The sequence below is a fragment of the Alligator sinensis genome, unplaced genomic scaffold (genome assembly GCF_000455745.1).
Source record: "Alligator sinensis unplaced genomic scaffold, ASM45574v1 scaffold628_2, whole genome shotgun sequence".
NCBI classification, from domain to species: domain Eukaryota; kingdom Metazoa; phylum Chordata; order Crocodylia; family Alligatoridae; genus Alligator; species Alligator sinensis.
The window spans coordinates 1,055,032-1,073,062 of NW_005841833.1; the positions used below are offsets into that span (position 1 = coordinate 1,055,032).

At 53.3% G+C, this 18,031-nt stretch overlaps 1 protein-coding gene across 25 annotated transcripts in view; it reads left to right on the forward strand.

Moving 5' to 3' along the window:
* Window positions 1–18,031, forward strand: part of NCOR2 (nuclear receptor corepressor 2) — a 276,099-nt gene that overhangs the window by 134,334 nt on the left and 123,734 nt on the right. For all 25 annotated transcript variants that reach the window (XM_025197842.1, XM_025197845.1, XM_025197875.1 and 22 more), the window contains exon 9: window positions 9,897–9,963. In XM_025197842.1, the coding sequence (XP_025053627.1) occupies window positions 9,897–9,963 (67 nt within the window). The remainder of the gene's footprint in view (window positions 1–9,896; window positions 9,964–18,031) is intronic.

The following is an 18,031-nucleotide window of genomic DNA, read 5'->3' on the forward strand; positions in this document are numbered from 1 at the left end:
CAGAGCCCTTAGGGAGTGCCTTGAGGCTTCTTCCGAGCGCAGGACACAATAGAGTCGGGAAGACGATGACGAGCAGATTCTCTTGCGCTGAAGTCGAATGAATCATGCGTTCCTCTCGACCACTTCACTGTAAGCAGGAGTTTGCTGCATCCAGAACTGCCCTTGGCGCACAGCAGTGCGGTGAAGTAATCTGGGACTGCTTTTCCCCTGAACTCCTGTGTTAAAAGCAAAATGACGCAACGTATAATTGACCGAGTCTCCCACCTGGGCATGGAAGCACAATCATGCTTGTTTTTTTTCTCTCTGAGTATAAAGGTCTCTGTTAATTTTCGTTTTCCAGCTCACCCGTGGAAACATTCTGCCTCTTATTCTTGCAACGCTGTGGGTCAACAGGGATCCTACAAGACCCGATAGGATTAGCATCTCCACACGGCGACTACTGCAGTACTACTATACAGAGATATGCGTTGCATTGCAGCACTGGTTTAAATCTCACTGTTTGGGTTGCTTCTTAGTCAGGATGATTCACGTGTATTATTAATACAGTGATTCAGGAGGTACAAGGAGAATTCACACTCTTCCTACAACATTATCGGAGTCTTTTTGTTATTTTCCTGGAGCTTGATGCTCTGCCTCTTACCCAGTACAGTAAAAATTAATTTCATGCCCCAGTTCATTCCTGTGTTTCCAATTTCAAAAGCTTTTAAGCCCTCTTCAGCTGCCTTGCTAGGTCCTGTTCCCCTTTTGCTCAGGTCCATTTTGGTTCAGGTACGTATGCAGACAGAGAGTGAGAACGGTTCGTTTTGTATGCTATATCTGCCATGTGATCCGAGGCACTGCCAAAGGCTTGACCTATCTTAAAGCTGTTTACAGTCCTTTGGGGGAATGCCTGTCTAAATACCTGCTTTGTTAAAAGGAAAAGGCCTGCCACTCCATCGTTTAGGAGGAAGAAATAAGAGAGCAGTAAAAATTTTAAGTGGCCCTCATTCTAATGAGACCCTGCAGAGGGTTGCCATGCCATCTTTGCAGCAAGCAGCTAGCTAACATGCATGACTTGCCACGGTATTAATATCATCACAAGTCGACGGACTGCTTCAAGACCCTGAGCTGCCCCTAAAGATTATCCAAAAGCCAGGGTCCTAAGCTGAGTTTTAGGGGAACAAAACCTGCTAAGGCAGAGTGACCCCAGGTAAAACAGGATAGAGAGCAATCCTCTCCTTCCTTATATGAGACTTTAATGAAACCAGGCACCAAATACCATGCAGACCGGATTCTGCGCTGGCCAGTGCGGTTATACCCAGGTTTCCTCTTTTTACGTTAACATTTTCCTAAATTTCAAACCATGAGCGTGCGTGTTTGCATCCCTTGCGATTAGAAGAGCCTTTGGACCCCTGGCCCTAACAGTGGTAACTTTTCTTCCATTAAATGGTTGAAGAAGTTGTCCACCCCAGCAGGATCAATTGTCTGCAGTCTGCTAGGAGAGGGTTACCAGCAGAGGGTCTTCATCTGAACCTCAGTAGATTCCTGTCCACTCAGCCATGACAAACAGCCCAAAGGACCCAACGCGAATTGTGGTTTGTAGAAAGAGCTCAGTGTCGGGGCATCATGCAGAACCTAGGAAGCTGGAAGTGGAAAGGCATACAAGAGCCGAGCAGGACTTGGCAGGGGCAGCAAGGGTACGTCTACAGTACAGCATCGGCATGGCCCAGCGTGGACCATCTCCAGCATGACCGACCTGACCTCTCCTGCTCACGTGCTCCATGTCTGGGAATATGCCAGTGAGCTGTCCCCAGCAGCTGTCCCCAGCAGCCGCTCTTGCACAGGCCAGAGATCAGGATCTCACGAATAGCTGTAGTAGCACACCCCAGAGCAGTTTCACCGGTGCATTTCCCAGTTTGGACTTGGTGGGTTAGGGCAGGTTCAAGGTTGCCCGTGCTGCTGTGGCATAGATGCTGCCACACTGCACCTTCCCTGCAGTCCTCATTTACCGGTGTTTTCAAGACCTGGGTTTTGCCTGGCTTTGAAACTGCACCCCCTTCCTCCCCCCACCCCCTCCACTACAGACAGCAAATGGCTGAGGTCGGGTTTTGCCATGACACTTGAAATGTCCCCAAACTGTTACGTGTTTCTGGTTTGCTCTCACCTCGAGGTGCAACCACAACAAAGCTGTCGAGTGATGTGTTAACTCTGTTGCTGCATTTGTTTTGCTAAGCGGAGCCCGTCGCTCGATCGGAAATCGCTACCTCTGCACGGCTAAAAATGCCGACCCCGGCTTTCAAACGGGACGCAGGATTTCAAGCCCTTCCCTCCTTAGGTGCCCATCTTGAGACACCACGAAAGGGCCTGGGTTTTCAGGACGAGCCGAGCGGTTTCAGGAAGACCGGATGCCGTGGAGGCCGGCACTATAACCGAGTTAAAGAGATGGGACAAACGTATGAGGGAGAGGCCCATTGAGGGTTATAAACCCACTGGTCAGAGCTGTAACCTACTGGTGGTGCCTGGGAGGAGATGGGTCACTCTGTGCAGACCTGTTCCTAGTTTTCTTCCTCTGAGGCATCTGCTACTTGCCACTGCCAGAGGCCCTGCGGGTCTGACCTGCCTTGGCAGTTCATGTTCTTATGTAAGAGTTAAACAGGGCTCCTAAATCACTCGTCATTTTTGAAAGCACAGGTCATTTATTCTTTTGAGTCTTATTGATTTGCCATTAAAGCTGTGGCAAAACTTTGATGTGCATAACACAAATGCTGTACCCCACTCTGTTGTAGCTAAATTATTCCCTTTCAGGTCTTTTTATTAGCCCTTGCAGACACGTTCCCTCATCAGAAATTCACCTAACGGCTCCCCCCCGCCCCCCAAGCCCGTTCAAGGTTTTGCTCGTCTCTTTTATGTCCCCTTGGCACGTGCGAGCGTGGAAGCATTAATGTATGATGAATTATTGAAGGACGGAGAAGTGCATCCCGCCTCGCAGCTTGTTGTTCCTGGGCGCTCGCTGTATGCAAGACCTGAAAGCGTGGAGCAACCAGAAATACCGTGCCAGCTTTAGGGGAATAAAAAGCGGATTCATTCTCCCTGGGGTTTTATGAATGACAATGCAGCTGCCCTGGCACTTAGCTGAGTTTTGTCCCCTGCCCAACAATGCAAAGAGGACGTGAATTGATCTCTAGACGTGTTGCGGAGGGTGCAGCCGAGTCATTTGGGTGCGTTCAGTGGAAACCTTCAACAGAGGCGGCGGAGCGGGGAGGGGATAAGTGCTGGGCTGTAGGCTTAAGCCTGGCAACCTGCAGTAGCTCTGGCCTGTGTCCATCAGGGCATTTTCACATCCGAGCCAATCCTTTGTGTAGGCTCCCAGGCCGATGGGCGCTGCCAGCTTTCTGTTGGTGTACAGGTAAAAGCGCTGAGCAGCCAGGAGCGTCACCAGGCTGGGATTTGGGGGGGCAGGAGCATAGCTAGCCACCGGTGCACTGACGGCATCTTCTCTTCCCTGTTGTTAGTGGGCAGGCACTAGCGTGTCCTTGGGGTGAGGAACGGTTGCAGTAACCTGGGAGGCATTGAGCGTTACCTCCCGAGCACTTCACGCTCCCTTTTCTTGCGTCATGAACACCGCTGTTAATTCAGCGCATGTCAGGGGCCAAGGGCTCTGGGCTAAACGAGCAGAGAAAACCAAAGCTGTGGATCATGTTGGTTGCTCCCCACGCCCAGCCCCAGGGTTCGGAGCTACTCCCTTTCTCTCGTCGGCCGGTTCGTTTGGGCGTCCGAGCGATGGCGCGGTGCCGCACGGATTCCAGCGATGTCAGAGCTCCGGTCTCGCCGGGGTAGCACTCGCTCTTGCAGCTCAAATTGTCAGCCTTTGTCCCTGCGTCGGCAGGATAGATCCTGCTATAATTGGTCCGCTAGCACTTCAGGTAACCGTATTCCCACTTCGCCGGCTGGAGCCCTACCTTTATGTGGGCTGCGTGGGACAAAAGGTTCTTGTGTAATTAAAGAGCTGAGATTAATTTTGCTGAAATAAAAAACTCCTTTTTTGTGTCTCTCTCTTGCGCCGGCTCAAACTTGACACGGGGTCACCTGGGAGGCGCGTACAGCGTGCCAGATCTGTGCCAAGTAGCTCAAAAGGCAGGGAGATGAGTTCCCTTTTCGCCAGCTCCAACATGAAAGCCAGAAATCACCATATGTTGAGCAAAGAAGGTGGAAGCGCCCACATTACCAGCATGTCCCCTTGCTGTCCTCGGTTTGCCCAGAGAGCAAGAGGGACGTTTCTGTCTCTAACAGCGGTGTTCGGTGGATAGGGGCCCCATTCTGGCACGTGGCTGAGAGCGTTTGCAGTGATGCGTATGGCACTACCCCGCGCCAAGTAGGATTATTCGTGGGAGGAGGTTTGGCAGGCTGGGTCCTGGGGGGCGCGTGGGGTGTTGGGACATAGCCTTTCGTTGGCGGCAGTTTACTTTGCGCCCTTAGTTGTGATGACATCTGTTAGGTTTCGTGTCTTTCCTCTTATTCCCCCACCGTGCCAGTTGGGCCGGGGCAGAGGAGCCCCTGCTCCCCTGGGCAGTATCCGATTCCAGCCCAGGATGTTGGCATCTTCACTGCTCTTGGGGGGGGGAAAAAAGGGGCATCCCACCCTGCTCAGCCAGCTGCCACCTCCCTTGCTAGCCCTGGGATACCGCTGTTTGATGCCCCCAAGGGCCATTTCTGGCTTCTGTGTGCAACCAGCCCCACATAAAACACAGCAGCCCCTGGGACCTAGGATGTGCTTGGGATTGCCGTCCTCCCCAAGGGCGTCGTGGAAATTACTTGTTGGTTGAGTTCACCAGCAGTTAAAACATAAAACCCTGGGGCATTCACAGAGAGGAAAGTAGCAGGCGGGGGCTCTGGCACGTTTCGCAACATTAGTCCCCAGGCTGTCCCTCCCCGTCGGAAACCGGAGGGTGGCCCGGAGCTGTGTTTTTAGGGTCTCCATATGGGGTAGCCTTTGCCTCGGAGGCTGAGCATATGGCTGCTGATTGCACGTCGGCCTGGCTCGGAGGCAGAGATGCTGGAGATGGAGTACCCCGCTACCCGTATTCACAGTCAGCCAGTTTTAAAGGCACCTGGGCATCCTGACCAGACTCTGCCAGCCAACCTCTCTGCATGGGGATTGGACTCGATAGCCCAGAGGCTCCTTCTCATCAGATGTTCCCATATGGCTGTAGATGACCTTTTGCAGCTGAGGCTACGGCTGCATCCGAGGTTTTGAACTGACCAAAGCTAGCAGGGACTCTCTGCATCCCCTTCTGGCTTGATTTTTTTTTCCCCTTTCACTTGATTTCTCCACGTCTTCCAGACCCCGGTGCCTGGAGACGGAGCTCGGAGACCACGCTTTGCTCGCTGCCGTCGCCCTGAACCGCAGGGAACCGCCAGGGTTTCTGGTGCGGGGTGGGAGGAGAGGAGGCGGTGTATTGCACCGCTGACCTTTCTAAAGCGCCGTGTGCCTGCGCGCCGCTCCTGCCGTAGCAGAGGACAGGCTTCACCTTGGCTGGTTGTGCTGCGGGGATTTTGCTGCACTGTTTGATTTGCCCTGGGAGCAGAGCATGTGCTTCGGAGACGTGTGGCCTGAATTAACCTCCCTACAAACGGTTTCCAAGTAACAGCAGTACGTGGAGGGAGATAAACTGTGAAGCATATTTATATTTACTGAAACAATATTAACCTTTGAAGGCTCGGCCCCGCGCAGGGAAGAGAAAGGAGCTGAAACATTCAGCGCTCGTTTGGGGGGGGACCCCGAAACCATTCTGTTAGCTGATTATTTCAGTCTCGGTGGCAGGGGTAACACAGACGTCGGCTTTCCAGCCACTTCCAGGCTTCGCGGCGGCAAAGCCACAACGCCTTTGGCTGACACTAGTGTTCCCAAGGCCGGGCACGCCGCTCCTTTGCTGCCCTGTCTCCTGACCGGTTTCAAGGCAGGTCCAGCAGCAGCAATGTCAAGACCCCTGCATCCCCGGGCTCTGGGAGCAGCCTCCTGCAAGGGCAGTATCGATGAGCTGCGCTGCCTGTTCCAGAAGTCAAGGGCAAAACTGTTAACGAGGCCACCCCCCCCCTTCCCCTCCCCTTTGCTTTTGAAGCTGTCTGCAGGCTGCAGCTCCCTTGTTGCTGGGTGTATAAATAGCAGAGAGCCACTCCTGCAGCTTTTGAGTGAACCCCAGAAAGGGCAGGGAGGGGACCGGAGAGCTTAAAGCATCCCTGCCCTGTTGAGATGCATTCCCGCGCCAGGCCCTATCTGTTGACACCAGCGGGCTGGATCCTAGAGGGATGCAGCTGTGACTCCCCTCTCCATCCTCGTCACCGGGGCCCTTGGATGGTTAACGCTGAAATGCAGCTAGCAGTCCCCAGCCCCTTTCACCCGCTGGGTTACTCTGGTTTCACGCTCTGCAGATTTAATGTGTTCGCACCAGCAGGGAGTTGGGGCAGGGGGGATGCTTTATTTTTCTTTCCCATTGCTTATGCTGGCTGGAGGAAGAAAACAGGGTGAAGCCTGCGCTCACAAGTTGGTCTAGCTATCCGCCAGCTATGCCGATGCTCCAATAAAAGGTATCAGCCTAGGAAATCCTTGCCCTGCAAAATAGGGCTGGTCAGTTCGTTTCCAGTGGGTTTCATTTTCACTTCTGCCTTCGCTCGGAGCTGCAGCCTTGGTGCCGTCTCCCATCTTGGCAGCAACGTGACCGCGTCACCAGGCGCAAGCACCCGCAGGTCATGGGTCTGGCATTCTGCAGTCACAAGGCCGGCCTTGAAAATGTGGAGTTTCCCAGTGGGATCAAACGGATCGGGGTTATCTCATTTATTTATTTGCCTTCCGATCCCGGAGCTGGTAGGGTTTATGCTTCTGAGCTGCCTCTGCAACATCGCAAGGGGTCAGTGCTTCCCTTAAAAGCAAAGCCGAGGTTTTCCCATCCCGTGACTCTGGGACCTGGAGCTCTGTGATGTTGTGAGCACCGTGAGAAGAGCAGCGAGGATTAGCGAGGCTGCGACGGGCTTGGAAAAAGTGGTTTTGACTGGAAAGGAAGGAACTGGGGTGGGGAACCGCATGTCTTGGGTTTTGCTGCGTCTCCAAGCCAGTTGGAACGAACCCGATGCAGACGCAGAATGGCTGTGCACCATGACCTGACGTTGCGCTGCCACAGCGAGGACGAAGTCCACGGGGCGCGGGGGTGAGCGGAGCTCAGGGATGCTCGCTCTGAGCAGCAGAGAGAGAGCGGATGTGGTGGAGAAGAAGAAATGTTCCCTCTCTGGAAGGGTCCATGTCATGGGGAGCCTTAAAACCATGTTGTGGCTTGGCTGCACGTAGCCATCACCTATCACGTCTCCAGCTTCTTTTGCAAAAGGAGTAAAGTCAAGTGTCCAGTAAGTCCTAGTCCCTGTTTCTGGCTTAGTTACTGACTCACTCCAAGACATTGGGCCAAAAGTCACTTCCTTCTGCGTTTTAGTTTTGCCATCTAAGAGGGAGAAAGGGAGCGACTCTGTTCCCCTTCCACCTGGCTTCAGACTAGCACACCTAGGAACCTCTGTACCGGTCTTTGACAGGGAGAAATGGCACTGCCTCCCGGACAGGTGGAAAGACACATTTGCACAAGCACCTGCAAAACAAAGGGAGAGCAGCAGGACGTGTTTCAGAAGTTCAGCTGGCTTGCAGCCGGCTCGTGTCCTCCCGGGGCAAGGAGTTGGTGATGTTCGCTCAAAACTTTTGGTGAGCTGGGCTCTGACCGCTCGCCAAACAGCAGGTCTTTTGTCAACCCACCAGGCAAAAAGAACCAAAGCCAATAACGCCTTTCTGCGGGGAGATTTTTTTTGCCCCTGCTCCTGGGATCATCAGCACTTTGATTTACAAGAGAGAATCAAAGGACGGGGCTTGATATTCAAGCCCCCATTCAGAAAAACGCCTTCTGGATCCATGCGGTTGTGCTCTGCAAGGATGCAGCAGGCCCTGCAAGGGTATTTGCCATCACCGTGAATTCAGTCGGTGCTATCGCTGCCCCTACACAGGTTTCGGGCTGCGCTAGTTTACCGCCTGACAGCTTGAGCTGGGGACGTTTGGATCCATTTCCAGCAGTTTGCTGCTATTTCCCATTTGAATGAGGAGGTTGCAGATGCCACTGGCAAGCACTACCTTGGAAATCAAGTTCTATTTTTACATCAGAGCATTCAAGGCAAAGTCAAAGGGAATGAAGATGTAGCGCAGTGCAGCCAGTGCTCAGGGATGCGGCGTTCACCCACTGCCTCCGGTGACAAACTGGGGGAGAGGTGGAACAGAGTGCTGTCCAGTCGCTGCTGTGTTACTGGGACTGAGCATCGAACCAGATGTGTCCATTTGTCAGATCGAGTCCATTGAGCGTGGTGTGATCGTGTTCTCTCGGGAGCAAGAGCAGAGGTTCTGGCCCTGCGCTATATTGTTATCTGCGCCCCTGCCATGCATGCCGAGTGCTTTGCACCCGTGCTGAAACACAGTGCCTGCCCCAGGAAGGTTGCAAATCAGGGAGAAAGTGTAGAGAGCAGGAAGAAGAACTGGGAAGCCACCAAGCAAACCCTGAGGATTGGAGATGTTAGGATTGAGATTCTTTGGATTTTGTGGGGTGATGCGGGGAGGGATTAATACACTGTCTTCTCCAGAAAGCAAACACAAGGCTGAATACCCCTCCCTCCCTGCCGTTTTATTAAGGATGACAGCTTTCTTCTGCCTTTGTTTTAAAGAAATGGTACTTACTAGCCCCCACGTTGTAGCTGTTACTGCAGCATGGTCCGGCAAAGAGCCCATAGGAGTAAAGGGATCACTGAGCTAATCCAGCTAATGGGTGCCATCGCCGTCCACAGACTCAGGAGAAGGCAGTCAAGTTTCTGGCATGTGTAATAGCAGAAAGAGGCAGCGCTGTACCTCATTCTTAGGCAAATGGTACCCCAGGCTCGCAGGTAGAGTCAGCCAGCTGCTTACATATGTGCCTAAGCTGAGCCATGGAAATCCGTGGGCTATTACACAAATAGAGGTAGGCACGTGCTTACATACCTTTCTGGACTGGGACTTTGGAGAGGTATAAACAGTCTGGTTCAGTCCAAGTGGTGTTGACTCTGAAGCCTAACGTGGGCAAATGAAGCATTGGCATTGTTTCTGTTTCTGATCCTTTTGGGCAGAAGCATCCATGTGCCCTGGAACTGTAGCCAGAGCTCACCTAGAGGGCTCCTGCATTTCTTCCCCCGTCTCCCCCCTCTCTGTGCCTCCTTTCCCAATAGTAAACTGAAGGTAATTGGATGCATGCCGCAGGGTTATTGAGAGCACCACCAGCCGTTTTATGCTGTATGTAAGATGGGAGAGGAGAGATGAAAAACACCAGGGGTGCCCATGCAGTATTACTGTCTTGTGGCCTTTGATCTGCAGGGCCTGAACTTCCAAGCTTCTATGATTGTGGTTGGTCCTGCCGGCCCGATGTCATCCAGTTGGTGTCTGTGGGGCTACTTGCTGTGTGCAGGATTGTACCGAACAGCAATGTTATTTTGGGTATTCCTGGTGCTAGCTGCCATCGGTGACCCTGCTTCTGCAAATAGTTCTCCATCTGACTAATGTTGCACACGTGCAACTATTTGCGAGGGCAGGGGGCGTGATGACACACGTGTGAAGGCACAAAGAGTGCTTGCCAGCGGGCTTGTTAAAGAAACATTTGGGTCTGCAAAGCAGAGCCCTCTTTTACTGCAATCAGGTTTGCTCCAAAGCTATAATAGCGTCCGTGCAGCAACGCTCTTTCTTTCCACGACTCTGATCAAATTCAAAGATGAAAGTAGAAACTGCCCTTGCAACTGGCTGGTGCTGACAGCAGAAGCAGTGAACAGGACTTTTGCTGAGACTGTTGTATTTCACTCGATCTTTTTCTCTGTTTTAGAAACCAGGCAATGCGGAAGAAGTTAATTTTGTACTTTAAGAGGAGAAATCATGCTCGTAAACAGTGGGTAAGTAAATCCCCAAAGTCTTGTTTTAACTGTGTCTAGTAGCTACAAAGAGAAGTCAGTATCTGGCCCTTTCATGTAGAGAACAGGAAGGATCCCAGCACGGAGAACCTGGCCCACGGCCCATTGCCAAGGGCATTATTTTTTCTGTGTTTATAACTTCCTTCATTACAAAAGTAACTTGTACACAAATACTGGTTTCGTGACCCGGCAGTACTTTCCTCTGCATGCATCCCGGCTCAAAGTCAGCCAGCAGAGTAGTGGCTTAATCAGAGCAGGGCCGCCCATTGATTTCAAAAGGACTATTTGTAGAGTAATGACTGCTCCATGCGAGTAATCAAGCCTTGAGAGAGGTGTGAAATTTCAGCTGACTCCACTGCAGATAACAACTCTGAAGATTTATCTCGGGCTCTTTCCAGCTGACCTCAGAATGATGTCCTAGGAAGTTGTGGTTTATAAAGCAAACCAAATGGCAAGAAAACCGATAGTGAAATCCAAATTCCCTTTCCAAAAGACTGCTGTCTGTTGCAGAAAGGAAAAGGATGGATTTTATTATGAGACTGAAGAGATCTGGGCAGATCTATGTAGGCTTTGGGGTGTGTTTAAAGTACCATTTTTAGGGCTTGTTTGAAATAAGCAGGGGAGAAGGAGTAGGACAGTTTGTCTGGAAGATGACTATGATCCTGTTGTGGTGGTCAATGGGAATTGGAAAGAGAAAGTTTCTAAAAAAACAAATCAGGAAACGAACCCGTTGGTGGTCATTGCCCAAATGAAGTGAAATTCCTTAAATGAACGCAGAGCCCCGGCTGGGGAGCACCAGGCACAGCGGGAATGCTCGTTCTGGTTTTATAATATTTCTAGGTTGCTGATCGGGATTGGTTTCTTTTAAATGTAGAAGCTCTGTGCTAAGAGTGCCCTCTCACGCTAGAACATGGTGCCGATGCTGCCGACAGGCTCCTCTGGGAAGGCCGCAGCATTGGGCTGAGTTTCTTAGGTTGCCAGTGTGCAGGGTTTGCCGACTTCCTCGGGAGTTTTTTTGGATGAAATCTTTTTGGCCAGGAAGACCTGTTGGGAGGATCCTAAATAATCAACTTTAGGAAATGGTTTAAAAGCAGCCTGCTAAAGGGCTGTTTACGGAGACATTTCAGACCGAGCCATGCTTGTTATTGCCAGCAAATAAGAAAGAGCGCGCTCTTTTTTTTTCTTCCTTTTTCTGGCTTTAAAAAAATTCCACTTCCCAGTAGTCATGCAAAGCCGCGGACCATGCATTCCAGTGGGATAGCCACACCTTTCATGTGGTTGGACTTCACCTATAAGTCATCTAGCCATTTTCTTTGCAAGGCTTTTCCCCAGACTCTGCTGCCCGGAACAGCCGGTGGCTTCTGCGTTTGTGAGAAGACTATCGGTATTCCCTTCCTCAAAATAGAGACTTGCAGAGCGGTGTGTGGTTTTGTTGGAACCTGAGAGGAACTAAATAAGGTTGTTTTCTGGTATGCAAGACTGTCTACGGTACTAAATCCAGAATGGGTTGCTCTATTATAAGTAGGAAGGAGGTGGAGACACAGTTGAACTGTGCCAGCGCAGTATGGTTCCTGAATGGCGGCTTGCGTAAAAATTGCCTATCGTGCAGAAAAGGTACATTTCTGCCGCCGAGGTTGTCCGATGCCCTTGAAAGGGGATTTTTCAATTTGGGGAAGCATATTGCCTGTGTCGTGGAGCAGGCCATGCGCTACTGCTGAATTTGCAAAGTGAGTGTGCTTGCTGCTTCTCTTTGCAAAATGGGCACATTTAGCTATTTAGCTGCCTAGTTTGAATGGCAGATGCAAGTCAGGGGAAAAAAAAAAAATCTGTCCTCGGGTGCTTTTTCCTGTCTGTCACTCGCTCACTTCTTCATATGTTGTCTCTAGGCCAGCGGAGGAGATACTCGGAGGCATATATGACTCCGCATAAGAGGTTGGGGTGATGCTGGGGTACAGCCCCGGGCCGGCGCTGGCCTGGAGTCAGGGAAAGGGATGTTCACTTCTCAGTCTGTGGCTTTCATCTGGGCTTCGTAGCTGAAATGCGTTTGGAGCTGGAATGAGCCCCTGCCCCTCTTCCGAAGTCCCTGTGGTAAGGGAGGAAGCCCACGGTCCCTAGTGTAACCGCAGCCTGATGTTGCCAAGTGTTATTTCCCCCATGCTCAGGGCATCCCCTAAGCCGGCTATAAAAAGGCAGCAGCTGCTGCCTTCCCTGAAACCCTGTGTCATTTTGTGGGTCATGACGGGGCCATTTGTGGACCATCTGTCCCTGTGAGGCTGGGGGTAGGTTGTGGCACAGCTCCTCCTTATCCAGCGAGCAGTTTCTGAGCCTGAACAGGAACCACTGTTGACCAAAGTGGGGCGTGGACCCCAGCCATAGGGATCAGGAGCCCAGCTGTGTTCAGAAATGCTCTTGCCTCTGCTTTGAAATGTCCCAAGCCCTCCACTTTTGCTCTCAAGCCTGGCACCCAGCTGGATGCAGTGCCTTCGAGTGCAAGAGGGTTGCGAGTTACTGGAGGGGTAGCTTGCCTGGCATCCAGTCGCCGGTGGCTTGGCAGAGAGTCCTTTCAGCAACCCTCAGGTTTGGCACAACAGAGGGAACTGAATTTCCCCTCGGGGGGTGATGCCAGCCTCGTTAACTGGAAGCAGGATGAGCTGTGTGGATCATGCAGAGCTTGTCCACATCAGTCAAAAGTGAAAACAAAGGGCCTGGTTTGGGATCTGGGCACGTTCTCTTCTTTCCCTTCCCTTCCCTGCATGAACTCGCTGAACCTGGGCCTGTTATAACACTAGCGAGAGGGGCAAAGCCCATCCAAAACCTGGCAGTATGCAGCATTCAGGTGGCCCTTGCTGCAGCTGCTCACGCATTGTTAGGCAGACAAGTGGTGGGGTACTCCTGGTTTGGTTCGGCCATCCCTTGTGATCCGGTAGCTGACCAGCAGAGATGTCTGCAGGAGACAGACTCGGAAACAGCCCCCGAGTTGTTCCAGCCCAACGCTTTAACTCACAGCAGCATCCAACAAAGATACGTATGAAGAGAGAAATACCTTTTGCCTGGCCAGTGAGCCTGGCTGGGCTTTAGGGAGTAAACACGTAACTAGGCATCCCTTTAGCACCAGATGATGCCACTGAAGGTTGGCAACGCGCTGTATGGACCTAGGCTCGGGCAGGCCAGAGGGGGACCTCATAGTCTGCCACCAATCCCATATTTAAACTTGTGGAGGGTGGCCAGCATCTTCCCCCAACCCTTGTACAGAGCAACAACGATGGGGCATGGGTCCTGGAGCTGTCCTGGCACCGGTTGCCTCAATCACTGGGATGGGGGGGAGTTGCACATGTAGCGTAGAGCCAGTGGGCCATGTTTTGATGAGCTGTTTTCATGTGAGAAGGGATCTTGCTTTCCATGCAGTCCCACCGCAGCATCAGCTGGACGGGATCACAAGACGGAAGTGTGCCTCAGAGCCCTGTTTGCTAAGGCAAGCGTGGCTTGCTTCTGCGAGCGTTGCTGAAGCGATCTTTCTCTGGGGCAAAGCACAGGCCGATGCATGGCCACAGCTGCCAGCCACCTCCTGCCCGCGTCCGGGATGCTGCCAGCCAAACTCCCAAAAGTGTATCTATAAAAGCAGGACTTCCCAGCAGCACGGGGCGTCTCAAATCTTCATTCGCCCGCCGATGCTTATTTATCAGAGACCGGCCCAGCTGGCGTCACTTGGAGAAGTGCAAAAACCCAGTAGCTGTGAAATCTCTGGGCCATCGTGGTCTGTCTTTGTTACCTATCACTTCTCACCCGTGACGGGAGATTTCTCTTGGCAGGGTTTAGAGCTGGCTGTTTTCCTTCTAGTTCCCCAATCTCCTCTTGTGACTGTTTTCCTTAGTTCCCAAATGAAACTCAAAAGCTCCTCCTTATCCCCAGGGCAAGGAACGCTCCTGTCAGGCCAGGGCTTGCTCCTATACTGGGGTTGCTGCCCTCCCACTTCTCTTGGAGGTGCACGGTTGGGTAGTGGGAGGTGGGTAGCGGGCATCATAGGAACGGGAGGTCAGCTGGGCTCTGTGCCACTCCTAAACAGTGCCCTGTGAGCCTCCGGCCGGGCCCCTGTGCTGCCATCTTCCACGTGCCTAGCTGAACCAGACTGCCCATTATCACTCCAGCCTACGGGATGTGAAGGGAGCGGTGGGTTCTTGGAACTGCTCTACCCACTCGCAAGACTGCCCTCTAGGACCGGTGTCTGCCGTGGCCTGCCAAATCCATGCACGTTGGGGTGGCTGTGTTCGAGTCCGGCAATTAAAGACTTGGCACTGCAGTCCCCTGCTCGCTCCTGTTCCTGGAAGAGCTGCCCTCGGAGAGGCTGCTGCAGACCCAGCAGGGCGGGTGCAAAGCCAGGGGCAAGTGCTGATTAGATCAGATCTGTTCCTTTCCAAATGCAAATGTCCTGCCGGGCTACATAAGCTCCACGGGAGCTTTCCCAGCTCACAGAGGCTCCCTCCTTCCTGCCTGGGGTGGCAGATCTGCTCTGAGGAGGGGACAGAGGAGGATTTTCCCAGCTTTCGGCAGGTAACTGATAGCCGCTGTCCTTCCTTCCCCTCCCTCCCTCCCTCCTGTTATGCTGTTATTGCTTTGATGGATTCAGACAGATTAACACAAGATCCAAGGCAGGGCCTGGCCACCAGGAGAGAGCTCACTCTCTGTTGCACTGGAGCCAGAGCTGAGCAGCCCGTGTGAGCTACAGCTGGGCACTTTGGGGGCAACGGAGATCATGCATGATTATGGGGAAATGTCCGTGGGCTTTGCTTGTTGTGCATGCTCATCGTTTCCCCTCCGCTGTCATCCTGCCCATCCCCTGTGTTCCCCCCGCAGGCTGTGACCCTGTGCTGATCAGTCATCCCACTTCCACATCAGTCCCTGGCAGGTCCCAGGTTTCCTAATAGGGGACACCTGTGCATAAAAGGAGATAAACCTGCGTTACGGCCATAAATCACAAGGACTTTCTGAGCCTGACTTGTATTATAAGCGAGTCCCTGCCCCATGTGGGTGGAGGAGAGCCCAAGGGAGACCCAGGCCAGGATTTGCTTCCCTGTAGTTGTGCTCTAGTGGGTTTCGTGCTTCAGGCTGGACTTCTCAAAGAGCCCCAAGGAAGCCGGCTGCCTGAATGCGCTGCTGAAAAGCAGCGACATCCGAGCACCTGATTGCACCCTTGGAAAAGCGTGCGCATTGAAAACGCAGTCCTGGAGAGCAATGGAGACCATGGGAGCTGTGTCCCACCCTCAAAGCACCACGACAGTGGGTCGGCAAACACAGTGGGCAGCAGGAGCGTTGAGGAGATGCTGCTGGTGAGGGTGGATGGGCGGTTAGTAAGGTGGCTAGGGCTAGCCACAGACCAGGGCTAGTCAGAGGGGAAGCTGCTGTGGTTCAAACAGGCAAAGCTACCGTGCAGGTCTGTTTGTACCAGCGCGGCCTTGGAAGCCCAGCCAGCAGGGCTGGTGCAGACCACTGCTTTGCACGCCTCAGCAGCAGCTTTGCAGCTGAACACCCGGTGCAGACATTGTCTTCAGAGCAGAGGTGGAGAAGGCCTCTGTGCAGTGCCCTGAAAGGGAGGCTGAGGACTGGGCTTTCATGCAGGAGGAAAGGCAAGCTGTGGGCTGTGCCAGGGACGGGCAGCTAGGCGTAAGGACTGCAGCGCACCAGCTCTTTGAGTGAGCTGAGCCCTGGGGAGGCCAGGAGAGAGGGGTCCAAGCAAGTGATATCCCTGGGGCTGTCACGGGCTTTGGCTCCAGCAGCGGTGTGGGAGCAAAGGCAGTACAGGGGGCATCTGGGCAGAGCGAGCGATTCCTAGCTCAGTGCCAGGCCGATGGGGCAGCCTGAGGGGCTAGGAAGCCAGTTTCCCTCTGAGCCCCGTCACTCATCCGTTTAGAGCAGTGGGAACCAACCTTTCCAGCAGCCTCCTCAAGTGCCATTCCTGTCCCCTTCCCCTGCCCAATCCTGCTGCTCTGCTTTCTGCTCCGCACTTGGTGCTCCCTACCTGATCTCTTGCTCTGCTTTCTGCTTCCTGCTGTGCTGCCCACCTCCTCCCCGATCTACCTTGAGCCACACACCGAGGCTGCCCCCGCCACCCATGCTGAAGTTTGGTCATCCCTGGGCTAGAAGAAACACTTGCATCTTGTCCCACGGGGCAGCAAAGTGACCAGAAGTAGAAGCGCCAGTTCCCCCTTGTTACCCTGCAGCCGCTCAACCAGGCTGGAGCTGCGCTGTCCAGCCCAGACCTGAATCCTGCCTCGGGCCTGCCTTTCACCCCAGCACTTCATCCCAGTTACAGTGGTAAAAGGCAGCACCTCCCCTCTTCACCTCCGGCTTCCCCAAAGAGGCACAAGTGCCCGAAGCTGGGCTGTCTAGATGGCAAGCCCCTGCCCTTCGGGAGCGGAGGTGTTGGCTCCTGCCCCAAGGAGCCTATGGTGTGAACGTGAAAGGGGAACGGGATCGGCAGCCCCACCAGGGTTGACGAGGAGCCTCCTGCCTTTGCGGGTTGCAGGGCACGGACCGCAGGGCCCGGAATAACTTGCAAGGCACAGGCTCCGGCTTGCCCGCGTCGCACATCTGACCCAGTTTGAGCTAGGTCCTTTCTCCCTTCTGCCTTGTTGCTAGAAACTAAGGAGCTGAAATCTGGCTGTGCCCATGATGTTGAGCAAAGCAGCACCACACGTGGGGCCACGCTCAGTCCCAGCGTGCCCAGGCACAGCTCTGGTCGGCCGTGTCCTCACTCACACCTGGACCCAGTGGCCTCCACAGTTGCTGGTCCGTCTGAGACACGGGTGCTGCGTAGGGGAGGTACGTTCAGAGCCAAGCCTGCATCATGCTTTTACTGGTGTGACCTGGGAGTGGAGCCATTGCAAGAGAAGCCTTGGCTTGTTTCTGAGCGACTTGCTGCTTCCGAAAGCACCCTGCAGCAGGGACCGGATGTGCACAGGAGCAAGGGCATGATTCATTGCTCTGGCTGAGTCGAGATTTGGGGCTCAATCCGAAAGATTCCCGCAGGATTCCCCAGGATTCCCTTCTCAAAGGCTTTGCACAGGGCCTTTGAGAGGAGAGAGGTATCTGAGCAGGGCAGACCCCCCGGGAAGTCTTTGAGCTTCACACTTTCCTCCCACCTTGAGGACAAGCTGATAGAGAGGAGACTCCAGGTCTCAAAGAAATCCATCCACAGTGTTTTTGCTGCCGTGCCCCGGACCATGACTAATGAAAAATCATTGCTGGTGAGCTTTCTGGAGGCTGGCCAGAGAGCTCAGACCATGGTTCTGGGTGCAGGAGAGTAGAGGGGAAGGGGTAGAGGAAAGGGGAGAGATTTGGGGCTTGCCATCGATTTTTTTTTTTTTTTTTTTTTATAAAGCGACATCTGCTTTCGCTTCCTCATTTGTGGCCTCGAATGCATTCTTTCCACTCAGAACGAAACCTTAAAATCCCCGTTGGCTGCCTCCTTGCCTTCACGTGGACCCGATATTTGCTCTGGACCCCAGCGCGAAGGACTGAAGCGTCTCCATTAGAGGCTGGCCTGTCTTTGCTCTTTTAGGGCGATACCGTGCTCTCAGCTTACCTAGTCAAACAAAGATGCCCCTGCTTGACCCAGCTGGCTGTTGGGTCAGGGTTTCACATGGGTGCAACCCCTGGACTGCTGTCAGCAAGGGGGTGAGGAGTGAGCTAGCCAGGCCCACAGGTGAGAATATGATGCACCTCTCCAAGGCCTTTGGCTCTGCCTGAGCAAGCAGGCAAGGGGGTATAACCCATGAAATGCTTGCGAGGTGCTGGGAGGGGTCACAGACCCATGCGGATGGGTGGGTGGATGTGCTAGCAGGAAGCCTCACTAAGTTGCTCTGGGCTAGTGCAGAATCCGGCCTGCAGCCCTTGTAAAACTCTGACTTGCTCAGTCAATCCCGCCAGCGCTTGGAGCGTGACGGTGTGCGTTTCAAACACCCACACTGAACTCCTTCGAGAGAAATTTGGATGCTTATCTTGCTGGGATCCTATGACCCCAGCTGACTTCCTGCCCCTGGGCAGGGGGCTGGAC